At 48.8% G+C, this 23658-nt stretch overlaps 1 protein-coding gene across 5 annotated transcripts in view; it reads left to right on the forward strand.

Annotated features, from left to right (window-relative positions):
- The window catches only part of TRAF3IP1 (TRAF3 interacting protein 1), a 62605-nt gene that overhangs the window by 20134 nt on the left and 18813 nt on the right, over window positions 1-23658 (forward strand). For 3 of the 5 annotated variants that reach the window (XM_057745857.1, XM_057745856.1, XM_057745854.1), the window contains 6 exons: window positions 1381-1401; window positions 2365-2449; window positions 2867-2950; window positions 5698-5821; window positions 6037-6073; window positions 8256-8332. In XM_057745857.1, the coding sequence (XP_057601840.1) occupies window positions 1381-1401; window positions 2365-2449; window positions 2867-2950; window positions 5698-5821; window positions 6037-6073; window positions 8256-8332 (428 nt within the window). Of the gene's footprint in view, window positions 1-1380; window positions 1402-2364; window positions 2450-2866; window positions 2951-5697; window positions 5837-6036; window positions 6074-8255; window positions 8333-23658 lie in introns of all 5 variants that reach the window. The other 2 variants (XM_057745855.1, XM_057745853.1) reach the window with 1 other exon arrangement.

Raw genomic sequence — 23658 nt, forward strand, 5'->3', positions numbered from 1 at the left:
GAAAGAGGGCCTGCACGTCTGGGCCTGGGTCCAGGCCCTGGAGTCTGGGGGGAGGCTGAGTGGTTCAGGGTCTGAGGCAGAGGGGCGCCGAGGGCCCGGGCATCAGGGAGGAAGGGGCACTGGGGGCTTGGCGATCGGGGGCGGGGCTGCCACGTGCACTCGCCACCTGGGCGTCAGCTCGCGACTCAGGCACCTTTCTGAGCCCCACGTGTCCTGTCCCCAGCACCGAGAGCGTGGGCTTGGAGGAAAGCCGGGGCTGTGGCGGCGGGGCCAGTGGCACCGCGGCTCTCATGCTGTCTCTCCCCATGCACCAAGGTGACACTGCCGCGAGGAGAGGAGAGCGGCTGCAGCTCCTGCGTGGCCTCCCGGCAGCCCCGTCACATCACCCCGTCTTCCAGAGGCTCCGTGTGGAGCCAGCTCCCCAGGCCCATCCTCCGCTGTGTCCCTCTGTGGGCTGGGACCCTGGAAGGCTCTGCATCCCACACACACGGGGTCCTGGAGGGCTCCCGGACCCCACGCCCCAGAGCCGCCCTCTGTGGGGCAGCGTCTTGGTGGCTGTGGTCGCGGTGCCCACAGGCACCCAAAGCTCTGCGGGCCCTCCCGCTGGCGCACAGCTCTGGGCCCTGAGGGCACTGTCCCTCCTGTCTGTGTGTCCTCAGGGTAACCTGGGCCCACCCCTGGGGGGCATCTCCCCTGCATCCAGGGGGTTTTGGCTCTTCTGCACACGCGTTCGTGCATGTTAGGGTGTAACACAGGGACGACCCTGGGCCCACCCACCCCTGCCGCGCGCGCTTCGCTCATTGGTTGTGGCCACGTCGGTCCTGTTTGTCCCCGTAAAGCAGCTCTTGAAGAACAAGGGTCCTGGGTGAAGAGTGCCAAGACAGGCCCGCGTGGGGCAAGCGAAGCTTTCTTCTTATTTAGGAGCCGATGGAAGAACACTTACTGCTGAGTTACGTAAGACGGGCGTCTGTTTGCTTTCACCCAGAGTTGAAGATGCCCACAGTTTGTTCCCTGGGTTCACCTGCGCTCGCCCCGCACACGCAGACTCCGTCTTCCGTGGCTTCCGGGCTCTGCCACATCCCCCTGCTCCGTTTCTTTCGTTCATCTCCCTGATGCGCTTTCTTCTCATTCCTGCTTCCTGTTTTCATGTAATAACACCTTATAAGTCATAGTCTTGTTTGTTCTTTGTCTTTCTCTCTTTGAAAATAAAGCAATAGCAGTAGGAAACTAGAAGAAAGGCTACGAGGAAATAACCATTTTTTCCCCCAATAGGCATCCAAAATTATTAATTATGTATTTTTCTCTAATCCTGTTCTCATTTAATGTACTGAGGTTTCCTAACACAGAAGTTATCTGATGTACCTTTTTTTTCCTTTTTAGGTGACTCTCCTAGTGATGCAGGTAGGACATGGCCTTAAATAAATCAGTTTGGTTTAAATTGTGGATGTCTGTGTAGATATTGACGTGTACTCTCAGATTTATGTTTTACACATTGTATTAGTGAAGTAACTTAAGGAGACATAACTACACCAATTTAAGGTTTAATTTTCATATTTTATGTTTCAAAAGAATACATTTCAGGATTTTTTCCTGAGTATAAACTATATTTCCAAAAATGAAATTCTGATTTATTTTTGGCAGTTTCTAAGGTATAAAAAGCCCTTTTACTTTAAATAGTAGAATAAATTTGTCTTAATAGCTTGGGCTTATTATTTACTGATTAAATTTTTATCAAAATGAAGAAAACTTTATTCAGATTATAAAAATGATACAGTACAGAGCCGAAGTAAAAAACTTTAAAAAATGTAGAAAAATGTGAAGAAAATGGAAAGCGCTGGCAGTCCCCCTGCTCTTAACGGAATGAATGTCCTTATAGAACTCCACCTGTGTTTACATAATTGTTGGGGATATTACCCTACTCTATCGGTGATACGTATTATTAATATGATAACTGTCTTATATGAGGGTCTCACACGTGACCAAAATGCAGTTTCCTAAAGTTTCCTAGCGTCTGTTACTGCCGTAAATGCTGGCGGGTGAGCGTCTTGACACCAATGTGTACACGTGTCCGCTTCTTTCCTTAGATGGTATTTCCTTTAAGTTAAATTGCTGACTTGATCGACCTGCCTTTTGAGTGCTATTTCTTGAGACGTTGAACCAGTTTGTACTTCCAGGATTTGAGAGTGCCCATTTCCCCAGGTCTCCTCCAAGTTTAGACATCAGGTGTCTGTTTTAACTTCATCGAAACAATAGATGAGAAAAAGCTCGTTTATATTTGCGCCTGTTTGGTTGCTGTCTCTCACGTGCTTACTAGTTGTTCGTTTCTCTCTTTGCGAACTGCTGGCTGGCTTGTCGTCCATCCAGAAGGAGACGTTGGACCTTCTGGCCAGGAGAAGGGTGAGGTGCTGGAGAATTCCGAGCCGCCGTGCGAGCTCCCAGCCGCTGTCAGGTCCGTGTGCCCTGGTCCCCGCCCGCGCGGCTGCCTCGCTCCTCTCCATACCTTCCGCAGCTCACTTAATGCTTGAGCTTGAATGTGAGGAAATATTTGTTCAAAGAAAGCAAAAACTGTTTAATGTTCTTGTACCTGAGGTATAACTAACACACGAAGAACATTTTAGAGATTTAGGGAAATTCATACTTATGGCTAAATTATGTCATGGTTTGATTCCTGATAAGTTATTACTTTTTGCACCTTAACGTTAGTGAGAAGGTAAGGTTAGACTTGTCAGGTGAGTGGAACATTCTTAATATTCTACAGACTGTGTCCTAACTGGCATGTTGATGGTGGCCTGGAAATAAGTGTTAACATTAATGTGTTTCCTTCTGTCCACTTTGAAGTGTGCAAGTGTTTTATGTCCCTTTTTAGGAGAATACCTCGGCCCGGGAGCGCACGGCCCGCACCTCCCCGGGTCAGGCGGCAGGAGAGCGTGGAGGCGCTGACGCCGGACAGGTGAGGCCCTGGCATCCGCGTGAGCACTGGGGGGCAGGGCTCCCCCGGCGCGGGTGGGATGGGCAGGTGGGGGTCGTGCGCGTGCTGAGAGGCGGGGGTGGAGCGGGCATTGATGGGTGGGGAGGACTGGACTGGCCGTGGAGGAGCAGGGAACCCAGGGAGGCCCTGAGCCCGAGCCTCGCGCCTGCCGCACACTTCAGGAGGTCCTGCTCGTACGGTTACGTCTTTACAGTTACGGGGAAAGCGTATTGCTCCCGTCTCTAGATAGAGGGTATTCTAGGCATAAAAACAATTCAGGGAAAAATAGGATGAAAAAATTTAAAGACTCAGCTGCACATAAATGAAAAACAGAAGCTGGTCAGGTCACGCACGGTGTAAAGACGGGCCACAGGCAGGGCTCCTACACATCATACAGATCTGCCTGTGGGTCCAGAACAGAAAGTCGAAACAGAAGAACAGGAAGGTGGAAACAGGCTGGTCGCCGTGGGCTTCAGCTAGAGCGGGAGGCGGAGCTTGAAGGGGGTGCAGACAGATTTTCCTGTGTTGTTGCCGAGGGAAGCAGAGGGGTGGGGCAGGAGGTGGCGGGAAGGGCAGCGCCAAGGGGAGTTAGGAGGGTCTGTTTTTAGGATGAGACGGCTAGCGTACTTTCCTGGAGGTGGGGATGGTCCAGGGGAGAGGGGGAGACTGAAGATGCAGGCGGTGCGGGGTCGGGGGAGGGGGCTGGGGGAACAGAGGCCCTGGGTGGGCCAGGGTGTGTGGAGGGACTGGCCTCAGAGAAGGCCAGGGCGCTGGCGGGCGGGCGAGATCCCAGCTCTTCGTCTTTCTCTTGAGCTGAAAGCAAGTCTGGGGGAGGAGGAGCAGGGCTCAGAGGAGAGAGGAGGTGGCGTCCTGCGCGAGAGGGGCTGGTGAACGGGCTAGGGCAGAGGTCCTCATCCAGCAGCCATCCCAGCCCGGGGCTACGTTGGGGATGTTGTGTAGCCTCAGGACCCGGGAGGAGGTGGAGGGGAGGCTCGTGGCATCTAGTTGGGGGTTGGGGCCAAGGATGCTGCTGGACATCCTACGGAGGACGGGCAGCCGCACCCCAGAGGTCCAGGGCACCTCCAGGGGCACGTGGCGTGACATGTCTGGTCAGTATCGCGTGGACTTTGTTCTCCAGCAGGAGTTGGGAGGATGGGTGAGGGTGGTCACAGAGTGAGTGCTTGGATTTACGGTTCAGCATTTGCTGTCAGTGGCAGTGACAGGGTGTCGCCCTGGGAGTGCGGCTGAGAGACGGATGTGGGAGAGTCCCGGGACCCTGGAGCCCAAGGACTGGGAAGGATCATTTCTCAGCCCTTGAAATCCTCACGAGTGTAGCCAGGAGAACAGGGGTGAGGCCCAGGGTTGGCAGATGGCGGCAGTCATGATGGCGTTCAGGGCGAGACACTGATTCTCGGGGAAGCTCCGACAACATGAGGTTCAGAGTTGGCGATTTAGGGAGAATGATCTGGAAGCCGTCATAAGCACAGGGAAAACCCCGACCCTCCCATGGACCTGGTGGTCGCAGGCCAGAAGGAAGAAGTCAGCTGCTGCTTGAGGGCTCCGGGAGGCACGGCCTCGCAGGGCAGGCAGGTGGTGGCAGCGTTCGGGGACGAGGGTGAGGATGGAGAGGGTTTGCTGAAGGGGGAGAACTCGGGGGAGGGTTTCGGGAGTTGGAAGCGGTGGGATGTGGGCCGATGGGGTGTGCAGAGAGCGTGGAAGTCCAAGGACGAGAGGAGGTCGGTCTTGGTGGGGCAGCGCTGGCAGCCGGGAGTGTCTGAGGGCCCTGGGGATGGAGCCGAGGGTGTTTGGAGGAAGTGGGTGTTGTGTTGAGAGCTCACAGCCAAGTGCACAGGCTCTCTCTGGACCTCCCATCCCACTGAAGGGTGTGTGCATGTGTGTACGTGTGTGCACGCGTGTGCACATGTACTGGAGAGAGTGGCAGGGAGTGAAGGGTGTTTGTTAAAGCGTGACTGTGTTAGGTTGGTAGTGAAGAAACAAGGGCAGGAGGGGGCTGGTGGGGAGCCATGGAGTGTTTGGGTCGGGGGTGGGGGTGCTGTGGTCCAGGCTCAGGTGCAGTAGGAGTTAGCGCCTGAGCAGCAGGCAGCTGGCAGTGGTCTGCAGCTGGGTGCCAGTAGGTGGGGCAGTTCCAGCGGGTGGCCACTGGAGGCAGGAGAGAGCCCTTGGATGAAGGCAGTCACCCCGGGGGACCAGGTCAGGGGCCGGTGGGTGTCAGACTGTCCCACAATGATGGCAGGACCTGGGGGAGAGGAGGTGTGTAAGTGAGGGTGCTGGCTGGGGACGTAGGTCAGGGACGGCGCCCAGCAGCCCAGTGAGGGGCCTCGAGGAGCTGCCGTGTTCCCTCGAGAGACCAAGGAGCAGGGGTCTGGGGCGGCCCCAGCCAGCAGGGCCCTCAGTACCACCCCTGCCCTGAGGTTTGCAACTGGGGAACCTGGGCCCCTCCTGGAGAGGGGCTGCAGGCCAAGGCTTGGTCCCCCGGGGAGCCCGGCCAGGAAGAGGGCACGGCCGGGTGCCAGGGGCTGGCGTGTTGGGCAGAGGGCACGGCTCACAGGGACCCGGGCCTGGGGGCCTTCCCCAGACCTCACGCTTCCAGACTGCACCTCAGCTCCGGCCCCCCTCACGTAACCTCGGAGGCAGCTCCAGTACTGGGATTGATGAGGACGTGTGACCTGGAGAGCACCTCTAATTTAATCTAATTTCTTTTCACTTAGGACAGGAAGTGGCAGGATGGTGTCGACTGTGATCGTGGACTCGCAAAGCCCTGGCAGCGAGGACGACGACCCGTTTGTGGTGGGGGCTGCCCCCCAGCTCCCCGAGACGCCCGAGCCGGGGCTGGTGGGTAGACGTGGCGTACGTCTTACAGTCACGCGCGAACTGCACTGGAATGAGTCCTCCAGCTTTGAGATTTGTGTAGACAGAGTTTTCCGCCAATGTTTCCGTTCTCTGCCCCCTTTCATTTTATCGTTCCTCTGATGAGGTCTGTGTAGGCATGGTTTTGAGATTTCAACAAACCTGAATCTCCTTTTTCTTCTCCTTCTTTTCCTGCTCAGGTACAAGCAGTGGAATTAGAAGAAGATGAGAAGCACGGTGAGTCGTGGGGTTCTGTGCGAGCACGTGTGTCTGCTCTGTGTGTTTTAAAAGGATCTGGTGAAATGAGCTTTGTCTGCCAGGGTTTGGTCTGGGCTCTGAGTATTGGTAAATAGGATGCCGTGGGCACGGATACCTCCTCCGTGTGTGGTTTGTTCTGGGAGGCGATGGAAGCTGCTGGGTGGGTGGCGCCAGGTCCCCGATGTCAGCTGTAGGCCGTTGTGGGGATGATGTCACTTCTTATCTGCACAGTTAGACTGTGGGATTGGATGACCCCTGAAGTCCTTCCCAGATCGACAGTTCTGTGATATTGTTTTCTTCCCAAGTGCAAGTCTTCTTTGTTTTCAGACATTTACGAAAGCAGAGAGAATAGCCTGTGAAGCCCTGGCTATTGGGCAGCTTTTGCAGTGAGCGGTCACCTTGCCTAATTTCAGTCTCCGCCTGCCGTGACCCCCACTCCCTCGACTGCTTTCAAGTCCTGGAGAGCATCGTTTCTGCTGTGAACGTGTTCTTCTTTAGAAAATGTAACCATCATTCCATCATTGTGTATAAAAAGCAGTCATTCCTTAATATCAAGTTCTTTTTTTTCCAGTTGTTTTGTTTTTTTCTAGTTTGAATCAGAATTCACGTAAGGTCCCCATGTTTGCAGCTGATGGATCGGACCCTGAATCCTCTCTTAGCCTGTGGGCTCCCCCCAGCCCCCCTTGTATTTGTTGAAGAGGCTGGTCGGCTGTCCGTTAGAGTTCCTCGCAGGGGGGCGTTGCTCGTTACACCCTAGTGTTGTGGGGTTTTTTCATTTTCTTCCCTTCCTGTAAACTGGTCAGATTCAGGTTTTGGGGCAAGAACGCTTGGCAGGTGGTGTTGGCTCTTCATCACGCCTGCCCGCCCATCTCTCTGCCTGGACGTCGGTCCTGGTCTGTTATTTCACGAGGGTTGTGGGGCCCGTGACATTTTCATCCCCGCTCCCCACCCAGCATGTTTTGGTTGGCGATCTCCATGCTGTGAGGCTGCCCCTCCCCGGGCGTTTGCTGCTCTGAGGCCCAGCCCCGTACTTCCCCTTTGTGGATCAGTTTTCATAACAGTGCATTTGTCTCCTTGCTCTTCAGGGTGACCACTGAGGGCTGTGGTGGCCGCAGTGGTTGTTTCCATGTCTGTATGAAGCTGTGGTTTCTGACACACTTGACGTGTTTCACTTTAGTCCGTCTCAGTTCTCTCATTGATGTTCTGTCACCCAGTGTTTGACCCGTGGGGGCCTTTGGACATGTCCCCCACTTTGTAGACTTTGTAGCTTCCTTGTTTCTGGCAGGACAGATGTTTCAGGCTCCTTTTGTGTATTTCCTGCCCCACGTCTCCAAGGAGCCTGGTTGCACCTTGCTTCTGGGTTGGTCATTGCTTCTAGGGATTTTCTAATTTTTTCTTAAGAAAGTGTATCCTGAGTTCATACGGGTATTTTCAGTTTAGATTTACGACTGCGGGGTTTTTCCCCGGTTCTCTGAGTTGTGTATGTACACCTCTGTCTCGTGCCCCGAGTCCTGGTTCCCGAGAGCAGTGGCTGTCTCTTTACCTGCATTGCGTGCACACAGCAATTGAGAGCAGCGCCAGCTGTGGTTCACGGCAGCATGACTCCTGGAAACACTGTAGGGTTGTTTTTGGTGGACCGGCTTGCCTTTTTGTTCTGGGTGTGTATCCTGTTAGGAGTGTACAACCAATTACTCTGTTTTTAAAATTATGAAATAATTCTCCTCTGTTAGGTTACACTTGCCAGTGTGATACTGTTATGTTTATAGTTTCATTTTGCTTTCGGTTTTTAGGCTGTGAAATTTTTGATTTAATTTTCTTTTGTTTATGTAAAATATTCACATGGTTCCAAGGTCAAATGTACCAAACAAGGTGTATTCAAATGGTTTTTTGTACGCTATTTACCCCACGAGTGATCCTTTTTAAAATAAAAAAAAAATTTGATGACTGTTGCCCCAATGTAAAAGAAGTGTTCGTACTTAGTCCACAGTAGGCTGGAAGAATTGATTTGCTCTTTTATCGTATAAAGATCATGTGAAACTGTCTCAGTATAGAAAGAGAAAGAATAAGAACTTAGTATTCCTCCCACCCCATCCCCCTTTAGACTAGGGCAGCTTCCTAGGGCAGAGAATCACTTTAACGTAAAACCACTGATTTTCAACAGGGGGACTTGTCAAAAAAATTTTGGAGACTAAGAAAGATTATGAGAAGTTGCAGCAGTCACCCACACCTGGAGAGAAGGTAACAGTGATTTCTGTAAACCCTGGCATTTTAACAGAGTCTGTTTCACACATTTACATTTGAAGATCAGAAGCATCTTTTACATGTTGTGATCATCTGTGATATCTGTTTACACATTTACAAGTCTCCCCCCGCCCAGCTCGGAGGATAGAAGATCTGGGGTGTTTGCAGTGGGATGTTGCTTCCCTGAACCCACCTGCAGTCCTGTCCTGGGGGGCAGGGTGGCCTCGCTTGGGAGCTCAGGAGTCAGGGCCCGAGGCCTGTTCTGCTCTGACGCGTGCTGACCTGCCGGCCCTCCCTGCGGCCTGCGCAGAGCTGGCAGGCTGTCTGCGTGGCCCTGGCTGACGGCGGAGGAAGAGGCGGGGAGGCTTTCAGGTCTGGCTTTACGTAGTGCTATTTGTACGTGGCCTCCAGCCGGCTCCCTGGCAGGTGTGTGAGGCGGCTTTGCTGGGACCCACGGCCTCCTGCCCACTGTCCTGGGCACGTGACCTGGGGTGCATGCCTGCAGGCCAGGTCACGTGCCTCAAATGCCAGCAAGGTTTCTGTCATCGCGCCTTAAAATAATAAGAAATCTGCATTTTTTCTTGCTTTCACAGAAAAGCCTTGGTCAGCTAGCTTTGTCAGCCGCTGCCAGTTCTAGTACGTCTCACGCACACGCACACAGACACCTTCTCCCCTTCCAGTTGAGTTAAGGGTTATTTGTTGTAGATAACTCTGCTTAGAATGTCCTGGCTTGGCGTGAAGACGCGGCCTGGAGTCCAGGAGCTGCTGAGACTTGTCCCTGGGAACCACCGTTAGAAGGAGCCCCCGCAGCAGTGACGGCCGAGGAGCGTTGCCTGAGGCTCTGCTCACAGGAGGAAACCCTTTCTGCCGGCTGTTGTCCGTGGCTGAGGAATTTTAATATGTGGTAGGCCTCTTCACGTGCCTGAGGAGTTGTCCCGGTGTCCCTGGCAGTGTTTCTGCAACCCCGTCGGAAACCTCCAGCGTGGGCCTCGGGCTGTTGCTGTAGGTAACCTTTGAAGCGTCAGTTGGTTTAAATTTTATAGCTATGTTTTTTATGGAAAGCACACGAGGTCTGTGTTTCAGTTTCCTCTGAAGAGTAAATTTCAGATTAGTAGATCTTTTGACTTCAGAAGATGAAAGGGAAAAAATTCTCTTGTTTGGTGAACATTTGCTGCTTTTTAAAAAAAGTTAGTGTTTTAAAGTCAGGGGTGATGTGTGTTACAGTTGGGTAGGAAAAATCAGCGCGTTGCTCCGCTTTTTCTTCTTTGGTATGGTATAGACATCAGATTTAAATTTAACTTGTGGATCTTCTAAAAACATTTTGATTAGATGTTTGAAAATAAATTAAAGTGTATAGGCAGAGCTGAAGTCCTTTCTGCCCTTTCTGCAGTCCTGTTCCCACCAGGGCAGCCGCTGGGATGCATTCCGTGTGACGCTTACTTCTACGTGTGTTGGCGTTGCTTTCTGACTCTGTAACCTTATCCTGTCGTTGCTTTGTTGTGCAGGTTGCTTTCTTCAGACAGCGTGATGTGTCTGAGACCCTGCCTGTGGACCTAGTGTACTCACTTTAATTGACGGATGCCGTCCCAGTAGTTGTTAGTAATTAATCCCTTCCCTGACGGACATGTGGGATGCTCCAGCCTCTCGCTGCCGCGATCGGTGCTTCCGTGGGCTCCTCTGCGTGTGTCCCGGCACACGAGAGCCAGCATCTCTCCCCAGCAGTGGTCAGCACACGTCTTCCGTAAAAGGCCAGATGGTAAACGTGTCCGGCTTCAGAGCCGTACAACGTCTGTTGCGACTTCTCAGCTCTGCTGACGAGCCTGTGAGCAGCTGTAGCGTAGACCCCAGTAAGCAAATGTGTGGCTGCGTTCCAGTAAAGCTGTATTCACAGCAGCGGGGCCTGGCCTGTGGTTTGCAGCCCCCCTGCATTAGAGGCAGTGCCAGACCTGGAATGGCTCTGCCCGAGCGCGGGTGCAGCTGCAGTTTCACCAGGTACCCTCAGAGGCGGTACGGATTTGTCCTCCCAGTGGAAGGAAAGTCTCTGTCTCCACACACCTGTGCAGCCACAGCCCAGGTAACAAACATGCCCACTGCCCTCTGAAGTGGCCCGTGCCCTTCGGCCTCCCTCCTGCCCACCTTTCTCCATGCCCCTCCCCCCCAACCCCCAGCTGCAGCTCATCTGCCGTGTGTCACTGAACTTTAGTGTGCTTTCCTAGAGCTGTGTATGAATGGACCTGTTTGGCACATACTTTTTTTGGGGTCTGGCTCCTTTTATCCATCGTGATTATTTTGAGACATCTCCACGTTGCAGCGTGTGCCAACAGCTCACTTTTCCTTTTACCGCGGAGTAGCGAGTAGCCCACTGTGTGGGTGTACCACAGTGTGTTTACCCACTTATCACCTGAGGAACATTTGGGTTCTTTCTAGTTTGGGACTTTTACAGGTAAAGCTGCCGTGAACACGTCTTTGTGTGGCAAGTACTTTCATCCCATTGGGTAAATACTTAGGAGTGGGACTGCTGGGTCATGCGGTAAACGTAGGTTCACCTTTTCAAAAAACCACCAGACTGTTTTCCAGAGGGCTTGCACCACTTTGCATTCCAGCCGGCAGTTGAGTTCCAGTTCCTCCCCATCCTCGTCAGCACTCGGTGTGGTCAGTCTTTTTAATTTCCTGTGGTTTTGATTTGCATTTTCTTAGTAGCTGATGATGTTGAACATCTTTTCCGTGCTTATTTTCCATTCTTATATCTTCTTTGATAAAGTGTCCAAGTTTTTTGCCCCTTTAAATGTTAGGCTGGTTGATTTGTTACTGTTGAGTTCTGAGAATTCTTCATATTCTGGATACAAGACCCTTCTCAGATACGATGTGCAAATATTTTCTTCCAGACTGTGGCTTGTCTTTTCCTTCTCTTAACAGCGTCTTTCAAAGAGCAGTGGTTTAAAATTTTAAAACAGTCAGGTATATTAATTTGTTCTTTTTGTTGGTTGTGCTTTTGATGTTATATCTAGGAAGTCTTGCCTAACCCTCTGTCATAGAGGTTTCTTCTTCTATTTTCTGAGATTTCCTAGTCTTAGGTTTTATATTTTAATTTTTGTATAGAATGCGAGGTATGGATTGAAGTGTGTTTATTTTTGCATATGGTATCCAGATGTTCCAGCATCATTTGTTAAATTGTCACACTTAAGTTTTTTGGCCAATCTGAGCGATGTGCAGTTGTAGCTTTGTTTTCTTTAATTTAGTATTAATAGCACCTCACGTTTGCTGCCTCACTCTGTGCTGGGCTTTGTGTTGTTTGCTGGGCCTCACGTCAGCTCTCTGGTGTTGGCTCAGTCACAGTCCTGTATCACAACGCCTGATCCAGAGGTCTTGATATTTGAGTTTAGAAACGTGGTGCCGCACACACACCGTATATCCTCTAACCCCTACTGAGGTCAGAGGTGATCTACGCACGTAAGTTCCGCAGCAGCGTGGGTGAAGACTCGCACTGCGGGGGAGGGGGGAGGGTGGGCGGAATGCTGAAAGTAACCGCTGGTGAGTTCTGGTGCCAAGTTTATGAAAAATCTTTCCATTTTCAGCGCGTGTGGGTTTTGGAATTGCCACTGTGGTTGCCTCTCGTGTGTTGCCTGTTCATATCTTTGCCCGTTTTCTTTGGTGGTGTTTGTCCTTTTGTAATTGGGGGGGGTGTGTGTGTGCATAAAATGATTGCATGTGTCATACACATTCTGCAATAAGCATTACGTTACATATGTTGTAGGTGTGTATATTACACATGTAACGGAATAATCCCTTGTGTCTCATCCTGTAAACATCTTCCCAATCTGCTACTTCTCTAACTTAATGTCTTTTTATATACAGAATTTTTCTTTTTTCTTTTGTTTGTTTGTTTGTTTCTTGGCAGCACCACATAGCATGTGGGATCTTAGTTCCCCAACCAGGGGTTGAGCCCGTGCCCTGTGCAGTGGAAGTGTGGAGTCTTAGCCACTGGACGCCAGGGAGGTCCCTCTATTTTGATATAAAATTTAGTCAGCCTTCTTCTTTTGAAGTTGTTTTGCTCTTGTCTTAAAAAAAAAAACTGTCCTATCCTCATAATAAACGTGGTCTCAGGAGTTTTCTTCTGATAGTTCGTTTTCTTTTTTTACACGCAGGTCTCTAATCTGGAGTTTCTGTTTGTGTCGTGGGTAGGGATCTGCTTGTTTCCTCCCTGTAAGCAGTGCCGCCCTCTAGTGAGCCCAGGCCCCTCGTGTGTGGGTGTGTTTTCTGGGCTCTGCTGTGTTGTTAGGTTTGGGAAGGGCATTCTAATCGGTCCCCTCCACTCCTCCCACCCCAGGTTGTCTGTTATTCTTAAATCTTTGTGGCTTCATGTGAGTTTTAGAAGCAGTTGTGGGGCTCCGTTAGAAATGCTGCTGTGATCTTGGTTGGAGCTGTGTTCATCCCTCTCGGCTGCGCCGCGCTGCCGCCCTTGGTGGCAGCGCTCCTCAGAGGCTTGGGTGCACTCGCCCCCGGCAGCTCACCCGTCCCCGCTCTCTGGTCGAGGTCGCCTGCCGTCCTGGCTGTCCAGTCCTCCTCGTGCTGGAACTCTCAGCCCTCAGCGTGCCGCGGTCAGCAGCCGCGCCTGATGCAGCTGGCCGCTCCTCCTGGATGCGCCTCTGCCTCTGGCTCCCAGGACCGCCTGCTCCCCTGGTGCCGCTGCTCCGTGCCGCTCACCCCTTCTCTGTCTCCGTTGCTGGTTCGTCCTCCTCTCGCACGTCTCTTAGCATTGGAGCCTCTCAGTGCGAGAGGCTCCACATTAGTATTTGAATCAGGAATAAGTTTACCTGTGGGTGGAGGAAAGCTCTGAAGCAGTAGTGGCTTAAGTGAGGGGGAAGGTGTGTGAGCTCATTCGTCAGGCTGGTAACGGTCCAGACCCTTCTGCCTCCTTCCTCCATACGCGCGACTTCCATTCCTCAGGGCACTTCATGGGCCAGGATGGCTGTCAGCTCCAGCCATCATGACTGCGTTCCAGCCGGCAAGAAGGAAAAGGGAAGTAGGAGAAGGGCCCATCTCTTCTCTTTTAGGCTATTTAATGGAAGTGAGGCACACCACTTCTGCTTACAGTATATTGGCCAGATCTTTGTCACTAAGGGGTGTATGAAGTGACATCTTTTTTCCAGGCCTCCGTTTGCTTAGCTAGCAATCAGAGGTTCCATTGTTATAGACTAGAACTTGCCAGATTTCCTCACTGCCTGGCTTAGTCAGAAAATGATGATTTCGAAAGGCACTTGGGTACTTGGTGGAGGCTGCCTGCCTGACTAGGGGCCCCGGGTTCTGGACCCAGCATGGCTGTCACATGAGGGCTGCATACGGGGCAGGAGGCTTGGCTGTAAGAAGGGAGATCAGACCCGGGGGTCAACCAGCAGTCCTTCCCGCAGCGTTTCTCTAGGGAATTGGTTACTTCGTTCACAGTTTACAAGGTCGTGGAAAAAGATGTTTCAAGATACTTTTATGATTGAAAAAATATATCTGTAGTTACAGTTTTCCTTTACTTCCAAAAATGTTGTGTCTTTTTTCCTTTGAAAAGACTTTGAAGAAACTATTGAAATAGCCACCCTCTAGCAGAGAATCAGGCTTTGGTTTTGCAGATGCTCACTTTTGTTTTCATTTCATCGATACCTGTGCGTTTATTCTTCCTCCTGGCTTCTTCGGGTACTTAGGTTTTCTAGCCTCTTGAGAAAAAACACTTAACTCGCTTAGTTTTAGTCTTTATCGTTTTAAACAAATGTGTTTAGGACTGCACCTCCCCCTTTAAGCACGCTTCATCCTTAAATTAAAACATTTTTGAATGCTAAAAACTCCTTGAATTTTAATATGGAGTTGTTGGTTGTTATTTCTTCTTTAACACGTGGGCTATTTAGGAGTCTGTTTTTAGCTTTTAAACATAAAGGTTTTTTTAAAAGGCTTTTTTTAAAATAATAGCTAATGTAATTCCATGTTCAAGAATATGCTTTGCGTGATATTGATTATTTGGAATTGAGACTTCCTTTGTGGCCTGGTTTATGGTCGGTTTTTATACATGTTGCAGTGTGCTTGCAAAGTGTGCCTGCTTTCTCTCTTTGGGGTCCTGACTTCGGTGCACACTGTTGATTTCACAGAGTGGCGATTGGAAGACGGTATTTGTAGACCATGTCTATCTGTGGTCATTATTGATTTATATGTGTTAATCGTCATATTAATTGGTTATTTTCTCTATAATCATTTAAAAATTCAAATAGTATGTGTTTTCTCTGCTCTCACATAGCTTGTAGTGTGCCCTTAGTTTCAGTACTTTTTATTTTTTTGGAGGGAACGTTTTTTTCAATGCTAAGGAAATACGCGTTTGTAATCTGGGCCTCTCTCCAGCCTGTCTTTGAAGTTGTGCTGGAAGAAAAGCCATTTCTTATCGTGCTGATGGGCGCGAGGAGCACATTACGGAGTAAACACGTGTGTAAGACTGCTCTGAGTGCTTCCTTCCTCACCCTGGCTTAGCGCTCTCTTTTCAGGAGGAAATGTAAACTTTGTTAACAGTCAGATAGTAGCTCATGCCAAGCATTTTTTTCTTCAGAGTTACGAAGTTTTTGAAAAACAACCTGAAAAGCAGTTTTATTACAGTGTTTCTTATGCTTTAAATATGCTTGCTTTTTAAGCTTTATAAATGAAGATGCTTTGGAGTAATAGCCAGCAGTGTCAAAGATGGTCCATGCACTTTAAAGCACTGTTTAAAGATTTCTCACTCCTGATTTTTCAATCTCCTTTTATACGGTCTTCTCTCGGGTGTTTTTTCATTTTATATCTGTTCTGTGAATGTAAAATTCAGATGCTTTTTCTTTTCATTTAAATTCTTTACTTTGAAATAGACTCAGAGAGTCTATTTCTCTTTGTAGATTTCTTTCTCTTCCTTTATGTAAAGTTCTGGTGATTTTGACCCTCTTCATCTTCTCTAGAGGTCATACATCTCTCAGATGAGACCCGGGCATGTGTTCAATTGGACCTGCATGTATTTATTTCACGGCCCTTCTGAAGGAAAGCTGTGACAGGGACCCAGTGTAGCACCCGCATGTTGATAGAGGTTGTGGATGGCTGTCTTAAGGAAGCACTTATTTGGAAATATGAGAACCTCTTGTATCTTGAAATGCCTCTTGATGGATAAAATGACCTTATCACAAACATGTTGTATTTTCATTGTGATAAATAGAATATAGCTAATAGTAATTACCTAAATTCTTATGTGAAAGTGAGGGATTTTGGTTGTATTCTCCTTTACTTTGGTGATCTGAATAGATCTTCAAGTTATTTCTTATTTTGGTAGCTAGGTGGTGCAATTTCATTACAAATTTCTTAACCCTATTAGAAAAATGCTATTCCAAATCCCCACGTAACTGAAATTCTGCACCTGATAAATGTATTTTTAGTTTGGATGTTTGTGGTCCTAGTATTATTGGATGTTCTTTTGGCAGGAATATTGTTCCCGTTTAAATTGCTAGGAAAGAAATAAAAGGGGACGTGTGCTATGATATTTCTTCACTGGTGAGACTTTAATAGCTAAACTGGGGAACCATTGAAATTGATTTTAATCATGAAGAGTGAATAGGGTTTCGCATTTATTTATTTATTTGGAAATAAGGCGATAGTTTTATGTTCCCAAGCAGTGCAATGTTTTCCAGCATGCAGGCTGGGGAACTGGGGTTTTGGATATAAAAGTAAAACAAAATCATCAACAGCATCACTTCCAGATACTTACAGATCTGTGCCATGGCTGTGTTACGGCACAAAAATGGTTTCGGAGCCATCAGAGCGTTCTCTGTGTCTGCACTTGGTGAAGGTACTCACGAGGACGCAGGCCTTCTCTGCACACCCCGTGATGTGGTTTGTCACGTGGATCAGGAAACTTCGCCTCAGAAAGTATGTATGTGACTTAGCAGTCTGGGTTCTAAGAATGTGATTCGTTGTAATCCTTTAAACGTCTCCACACGGAATGGTTACCATCTTCTCTGATGTGTTCACTCAGTGAATGAGGATGTGACCAGTAAATATTTCATTTTTACTCAAAATGTCAACGTAAAGTTCATATCACATTGTATCTGTACTTGCCTAGATTGTAGTTAATTCTGACCTGATAAGTAATTTTGGCCTGAATTCCAAAGTTCTGTGCTTTGCATAAAGAGCATCTTTAGTTTGATTGATTTTGCAGCCTGAGTCTGTAGCTGGACACTCAGTCACTAAGTCGTGGGAGCCTGGGGTGACACGTGAGTGAGCGCGGGAGGGAGCCGTGCTGTAGGAGCCACAGGGTGGACATCGGCCGGTTAGGGTGAGGATTCAGAGTGAGCGTAGACAAATTGACTGTAAAAAAGTTGCAAGGGGTGCTCTGGGGAGCAGAAAGTAGACAAATAAGAGAGATTTCATCACAAGTCACAGACTGTGGCTCCGACAGGAAGAGACACGTGCGCTGCCCTGATTGAAGGGTAATTTTTGCTCGCTTGAGGAGGGATGGAGACTAGAAAATATCCGTGACATCATGAAACTGTTTTTTAAGAAAATAAGGACATTAGAAATCAAGGCTTACAAGGAGAGGCATAGAGATGATCTGGCTGAGCCCGCCTCCGGCTCAGCCTGCCTTGGCCGGCCTGCTGGTGCGGGTCTGGCCCGGCGCCCCGCAGCTCAGCACAGAGCAGCCGTGCAGGGTGGGTCCTCAGGTGTCTCTGCTGGTCCAGGTGGACAGCATGTGCTTGGGAGACACAGGTGGTAGAGCCATGTTCCCTACGCAGCATTTCCTGTAACCTCACCGCCGCGCTCAGAGCCCTGCCCGGTACCGGTGACAACGCCAGTGGGCCTTCTGCTTCTGTGGATTCCGAATCCAAGGATTCAGCCAACCTCAGACAGAATATATTTGGAGAAAAAAAAACTTCCAGAAAGTTCCAAAAAGCAAAACTTAAATTTGCACACCTGCCAACTGTTTACATCCCATTTACATTAAATTTACAGCTGTTTACATAGCATTTATACTGTATTAGGTATTATAAATAATCTAGAGGTGATTTAAAGTATACTGGAGGGTGTGCCTAGGTTATATGCAAATTCTTTGCCATTTTACATGAGGGACTTGAGCATCCAAAGATTTTGGTGTCTGCGGGGGGGCGTTGGGGGTGGTCCTGAACCGATCCCTGGATACTGTGGGAGGACTGGACTGCTGAGGGAGTTGGGGTCTAGGCGTCTGCGTACTTTGCCGAGGTCTCACGCCCCAGGCTTGGGCCCCAGCTCTTCCTGGGCGGAGGGTCTCCATGCAGCAGGGCCTGTGGTTTGCCTGGGGACACGTCTCAGATTGGCCAGAAACCGCCCACTCTGCTGGGGCGGTTCCTGTGCTGCGTGAACTGGGTGGAGCAGCTCGTTCCTAGCAGCGTTTTAATCCTGAACCCCGTGTTCCTTTGTCTTCCCGTTAAACAAAGAAACGTATTTCCTGGTATCTGTTCTTATTCTTAGTTATTTTTGTCCTTCCTAAAACATGCCCATTTGTGCTTACTGTTTTAGTGAGAAACACATTTTATTTTTCTCTTTCCCGTCCCTTTATTGTTCCTGTGTGTTTACTTCTGACTTGAAAAGCAGCTTCCAGTGAAGCACTGTTGCTGGAGGAGCCAGACCTGGATGAATAAGTTAGGGTTTCTTGAGATTTTAGTGTAATCTGGGCAGAACAGCCGTCTTGGAAGGACTGAGCTGAGGAACCGAGGGCACAGCTCTGTCACTCTCTCCGGGGTCCAGGTTACATGGATGTTTTAGAGTCAAGGAGAACTAGAATGCTTGGTATTAAAATACTTTGATTTTTTTACTTATAGCAGCGATGTGTGTATAATTTTTCATATTGGAGCCTTATCAAGGTTTTCTGATCGAAGTCTCCAGAACATTCCTTCTAGCTGAAGACCTCTTCCCACCAGGTGGAGGACGCCTTTAATGACTGATAAAGCCTCTCCCTAGTCCTTGATGTCACAGAGGCCAGGACTGATGAGTGAGGGCCACATAGTAAAGGGCTTGTTTTGTGTCCGGGTTCTGCTTTACTTGACCTTTGAGTTTTAGAGAATGTTCTTAGATCCCTTAAAGAAAGAAAAGGTGTTAAATAAAGTAGAAGTGTGTTTATTTTAGACATTGTTATTTATAAGTTATTTACAAATAAAATACATTGTATCTCTTCTATGTCTATTCCATTTTGTAAACAAGATATGTTATAAAAGTTTTATTTGAAACTCAGGAGTAATTTCTGCATGTTAATATTTGGGGGACTGATTAGGTTTCCAGGTAGCTTTAAAAAGCTTTATTGTACTACAAGTAGAGTCATTTGCAGTGAAAAATGATAGACAATTATGTTGTCGTAGTAACAGCTAAACAAAGCAAAGCAAATACCTTTAAACAATTTTAAAAGCTACTTTTGAAGAAAAGCAGATTTAGAAGCAGGTTAGACATTTAAAGTTGTGAGGGGCACTTTTGAGCACTTTCAGGTACTTCAGAGATGACTGAGCAGGATGTTTCATGTGAAAAAGGAGCATGTGTCATGGTCCTCCTTCCAGGCCTCCCGCTCCGCTCCTCTGCTTAGCCTTGGCTCCGCACTCAGCCCTCACGTGGGTGCAGCCGGCCCAGGTTCTGGGGAAGGAAGGCCTTCTCCTAAGCCGGTCCTGGGGTGGCAGCAGCAGTCATCCTGTCCGGAGTTGTATGAGCTTCTGTTAACATGCCAGGCCCCAAGCGTGTGCCTGGATGTATTGCCACAGGTAATTCTCACAGGAATCTTACACTTAGAGAAAAGTTGCAGGTACAATACAAAGAAATCCCCCCACCCCGAACTCTTAGAGCAAATTGCTGACGTCACCCCCGACTACTTTACTGGATAATTTCTCTGAACAAGGACATTCTGCATCACCACAACAGGGCCACCCTAGCCAGGAAGTGAGCACTGGTGCATCGTTACCACCTTGGGTGGGAATCGCCTGGAAGTGAGGCCCTGCTCTTCTCACTGTGTCCTATCAGGTGGCACGTGTTCTAATCTGTCCTGTTACCGCTGGTGCCCCTTGGACTCTCGGTGTCTGCCAGGCGTCTCCACTGTCAAGTTACTCTTTGTAATAAAGAGTGTTTTGTGGGGAAGTACGTTGAAACCACGTGAGTGTCCTGTTCTCCACTAACTGTCAGTTTCATTATTTATATCACTGTGGGCGCATGGTTGCCGGTTTTGTTCTGTTGTTATCTTAACGCTCAGATCGCCTCTGATTTGGCCAGTGAGGGGCTCCTTCACGTGGGCTCCGGTGTCCTTTCATCTCGTCCCCGTCATTCTTTGTGTTCCTCCGTACTTTCTGGTTCACCAAGATGTTCTAGGCCTTTCCTGTACCCTCCCTACCTCCGCCCTGCCAGGAGCCGCTCCTCCTGGTCCCTTCCAGTGGAGAATGATGTTGAGAAATCAAGATCAGCTCATTAGGTGTGCTCACTGCTTTCGAAGTGTTTCTGCTCTCAGTGCCTCTCAGTGGTCAGAGCTAAAGAAAAAAAGTGTGTGTGCGTGTACCACAGGGTTAATTCCAGTTGTGCATGTACGCACGTGTGCACACCGCTGGCTTCATTCCAGTTTTCTCCCTTTCTGTACGTGTCCTTCCTTGAACCTGGCTCTCATTAGCCTTTATAGATACACTTACTACACGCGTCCCCCTCGTGTGGAACTGGTGTCCCGTTGCTGCTGTTGCCCTTGGCCTGTGTGGCTGCCCTCTTCACCCGCCAGGGCTCCTCGGCCCTCGGCCGGAGCACCAGCGTGGCCGCTCCCCTGTGGACGAGCTCCCGGTCACTCCTGGACCAGCCGGTCTCCCCGCATGGGTGCCCTCTCTGCACCTGTGCTGGCTTCTGCTCCCTACGCCCTGCCCTCCCCACCCCGGGCCCCCAAGGCTTCCCACCCTGTGCAGGCGCTGTCCTTGCTCAGCAGACCCCATGGCTTCGGGGCGGAATGGTTCAGGAGGGAGAGGGGCTGGGAAGGACCATGTACTGACTTTCCCTCGGAAGGGAACCTCCTAAGGTGAGGACCAGGGTCTCTCATTTCCCCCTCCTGTGGCCCGCTTCGTGCCGGACGTAAGTAAGTGATCATTAACTGTGGATGAGGTGAATTTCAGAGCTCAGTGGCAGTTAGAAGAGAAAGGCAAATGGAAGAGAAGGAAGGCCAGCGCCCGAGGAAGCGCGTGGCAGAGATGAAATAAGCAGGAGGGCAGCAGCCTCGCGGCCCCTCTCACTGCTGGGTGGGGCTCCAGCCCCTGCAGTGGGGCTCTCCCGGTGCAAGACCATGCGTGGCCTGACCACAGGCTGCCGGGGCTGGGAGCGGGCACAGCCCTCCTGCTCCGTGGTTTTCTGCCGCAACTTGGAAATGTGTAGTTTGGACAGTAATTCAGATTTCCAAGTAAAGTGTGATAAGCGTGACGTTTAAATGGCTTTCTGACCTAGATCAATGTGATGTTAAACATTAAAGTCTGCTTTTCAAAAGGTGCTTTGGTACTTTCACGAGAGCAAGAAGCTTAACCTGTGGTGAGTCTGCACTTAAAAGGGCTTTTATCTTCTGGGTGAAACAAGAACTTACAATATTGGCAATATTGTTGGGATTGAGGTTTTTTTGGTACTATTCTACAGGTATACTGTAGGGCAAGAAACAGTAGGTTCTTTTCAAAGGAACCAAAGTCAGATTTGCTTTTACACTTCTCCACAGCCCTAAATGCCTGAAGGAAATGGGAGAGTAATAGTGGCTACAGCACTTGGAGAGAAACAGATTGGCCCCAGAGTCTTATTATTTAGCCAGGTTGGCATCTCATATGCAGAAATAATGAAAGACATACCCAGGTAATGCAAGGGCTCAAAAAATATTGCTCTTGGACTCTTCTTGGACTAAAATATAGTCTGTTTAGGTAATAACTAAGAGATCAAAAAGCAGCCCAGGCCCACCCCTCTGGAAGGGGGAAGGGACCACTGGTCAGGTGCGTTTGAGCAGCGGGAAATGGCTGGTCTGAACTGAAGAGTGTGCTGTGAGCACAAAATACACAGCAGGTTTATAGACATAGAAGAAAAGACATAAAATATCGCATTAGTAATTTTTATAGTGACTGCATGTTGGGAGAATATTTTGGATATGTTAAGTAAAATTTATTGAAATTAATTTCACCTATTTCTTTTCACTTTTTTAATGAAACTTGAAGAAAATGTTATTACGTACGTGACTCATGTTGTAGTGGGCAGCATTGGTATGAACAGAATGAATTAAGATCAGGCATTAAAACCAGTTAAACAAAGAGAATGTGAATGGGCTACAGAATTAAACCTGAAATCCTTAAGCCGGGGTTCAAAAAACCAGTTCTGCAGAAAAATAACACAGTAATAGGTAGTGGAGGTAGAGAGTCAAGGGAGGTAAAATCACATTAAAATCATCATTTGTTCAAAACTCCTTTCCTTGTCTTTCTTTAGGGTGTCTCTTGATCACTCAGTTCTTAATTTTAATCTAGTCAAATTTCTCTCATCATTAATTCCTTTGTGTCTTAGTTAAGAAATCCTCTGTTCTAAGGTCAGAAAGATGCTGATTCTTTTTAAAAAATTACTTTGTTATGACACTTAAGCCCTTAATCCACCTGGAGCTGATTTTCCTGTATTCTGTAAGGTAGATCTGCAATATCCGCGCCCCCCCCCAGTTTTTCTTCCTCTCCACGCTGGTCTGCAATGCTGCCTTTGCTGTACATGAAAGTTCCGTGTGCAGGGGGCTCCTCCTGGATCCTCTGCACCAGAGGTTAACAAACTCTCTCTGTAAAGGGCCAAGTTGTAAATATTTTCGGCTGTGACAGCCGTGCGGTCCGTGCCCAGCACTCAGTGTGGCCGTTGCAGTGAAAGTGGCTATAGACACGCACATGAATGTGGCTGGGCTCCAACAGACCTTTATTTCTGGACATGGACATGTGGGTTTTATAGGGCTTTCATGTGTGTCACAAAATACTATTCTTTAAATGTTTTTTTCAACTTTTTATTATTATTATTATTATTTTTTTTTTTGCCATGCTGTGAGGCCTGTGGGATCTTAGTTCCCCGACCAGGGATTGAACCTGCTTTGGAAGCGCAGAATCTTAACCTCTGGACCGCCAGAGAAGTCCCTCAACTTTTTAAAACATTAAAAACCATTCTCAGCTCGTGGGCTGCCCTGTCTTACTGGCCTGCCCCGTCCACCCTGCTTCAGTCCCCGTGGCTTTATAATAAGGCCTCACGTCTGGTCGTTTGTCTGTTATTGGTCCTTTCTGCTGCCACATAAATGTTATAACCAGCTTATTCAGTGCGCGAAAGCCCCCTGTGGGTTCAGTGGGTGTGTTCATGAACAAGAGTCTCTGTGTGTTTGGCCTTCTTACATCTCTCGTTAGATTTTGTCTGGGTACTCTAGAATTTGTTCTGTTATTGTAACTTCTGTATGTTTAAAATCTGTTTTCTTTTTTTTTTAATTTAAAAATGTGTATTTATTTATTTGGTTGTGCCAGGCCTTAGTTGCTGCATGTGAACTCTTAGTTGGGGCATGCATGTGGGAACTAGTTCCCTGACCAGGAACCGAGCCTGGGCCCCCTGCACTGGGAGCGCAGAGTCTTCACCACTGAGCCACCAGGGAAGTCCCTAAAATCTGTTTTCTGATTGCTTGTTGCTGGTAGGCAGGAGTGCTGTAGGTTCATAACCAGCTTCCTCAGTGAGCTGATTATCTTTTCATGTGCCCGTTGGTTCTTCTGTGTTCTCTGCTGTGGTAGCCGCTGGACGCGTGCATAGATGACCGTGAGATGCTGGTGGGGGCTCCAGGAGGCTAAGGGGCTGGAGAGCGTGGAGCGGGGACTCCCCCCAAGGCCGTCTGACCCCAGCCCATGTGCCACCTTGGAGTTAGGAAGCCGGAAGCCTTCCCCTCCTCCTTTCCTGTCCTCGGGCTTTTCTTTCTGGTGTCTAATGGCTCTGGCTGGGGTAGTAATGGAGTAGTACTGGTGAGGATGGGCAATCTTGCTTCCTTCCTGATTTTTAATGGAAATGCTTCTAGAAGTTGTGTTGAATTTTATTAAATGTTCTTTCTGCATTGATTGAGATGATTCTGTTGTCTTTTGTAATTTGCTAAATGTCATTTATAGCTTTTCTCATACTAAACTGTTTCTGGTGTAAAACCAGCATTGCTATGATATGTTATCTGTTTTATCCACTGCTAGATTCTAGTTGCTGATTAATATTTTTCCATTGACATTCGTGGGTGAAATGGCCCCTGATTTTCTTCTTCATGTGGTCCTCATCTTGTTTTCGTCCCCAGGTTAAGA

This window comes from Hippopotamus amphibius, chromosome 8 (genome assembly GCF_030028045.1).
Source record: "Hippopotamus amphibius kiboko isolate mHipAmp2 chromosome 8, mHipAmp2.hap2, whole genome shotgun sequence".
NCBI lineage: Eukaryota > Metazoa > Chordata > Mammalia > Artiodactyla > Hippopotamidae > Hippopotamus > Hippopotamus amphibius.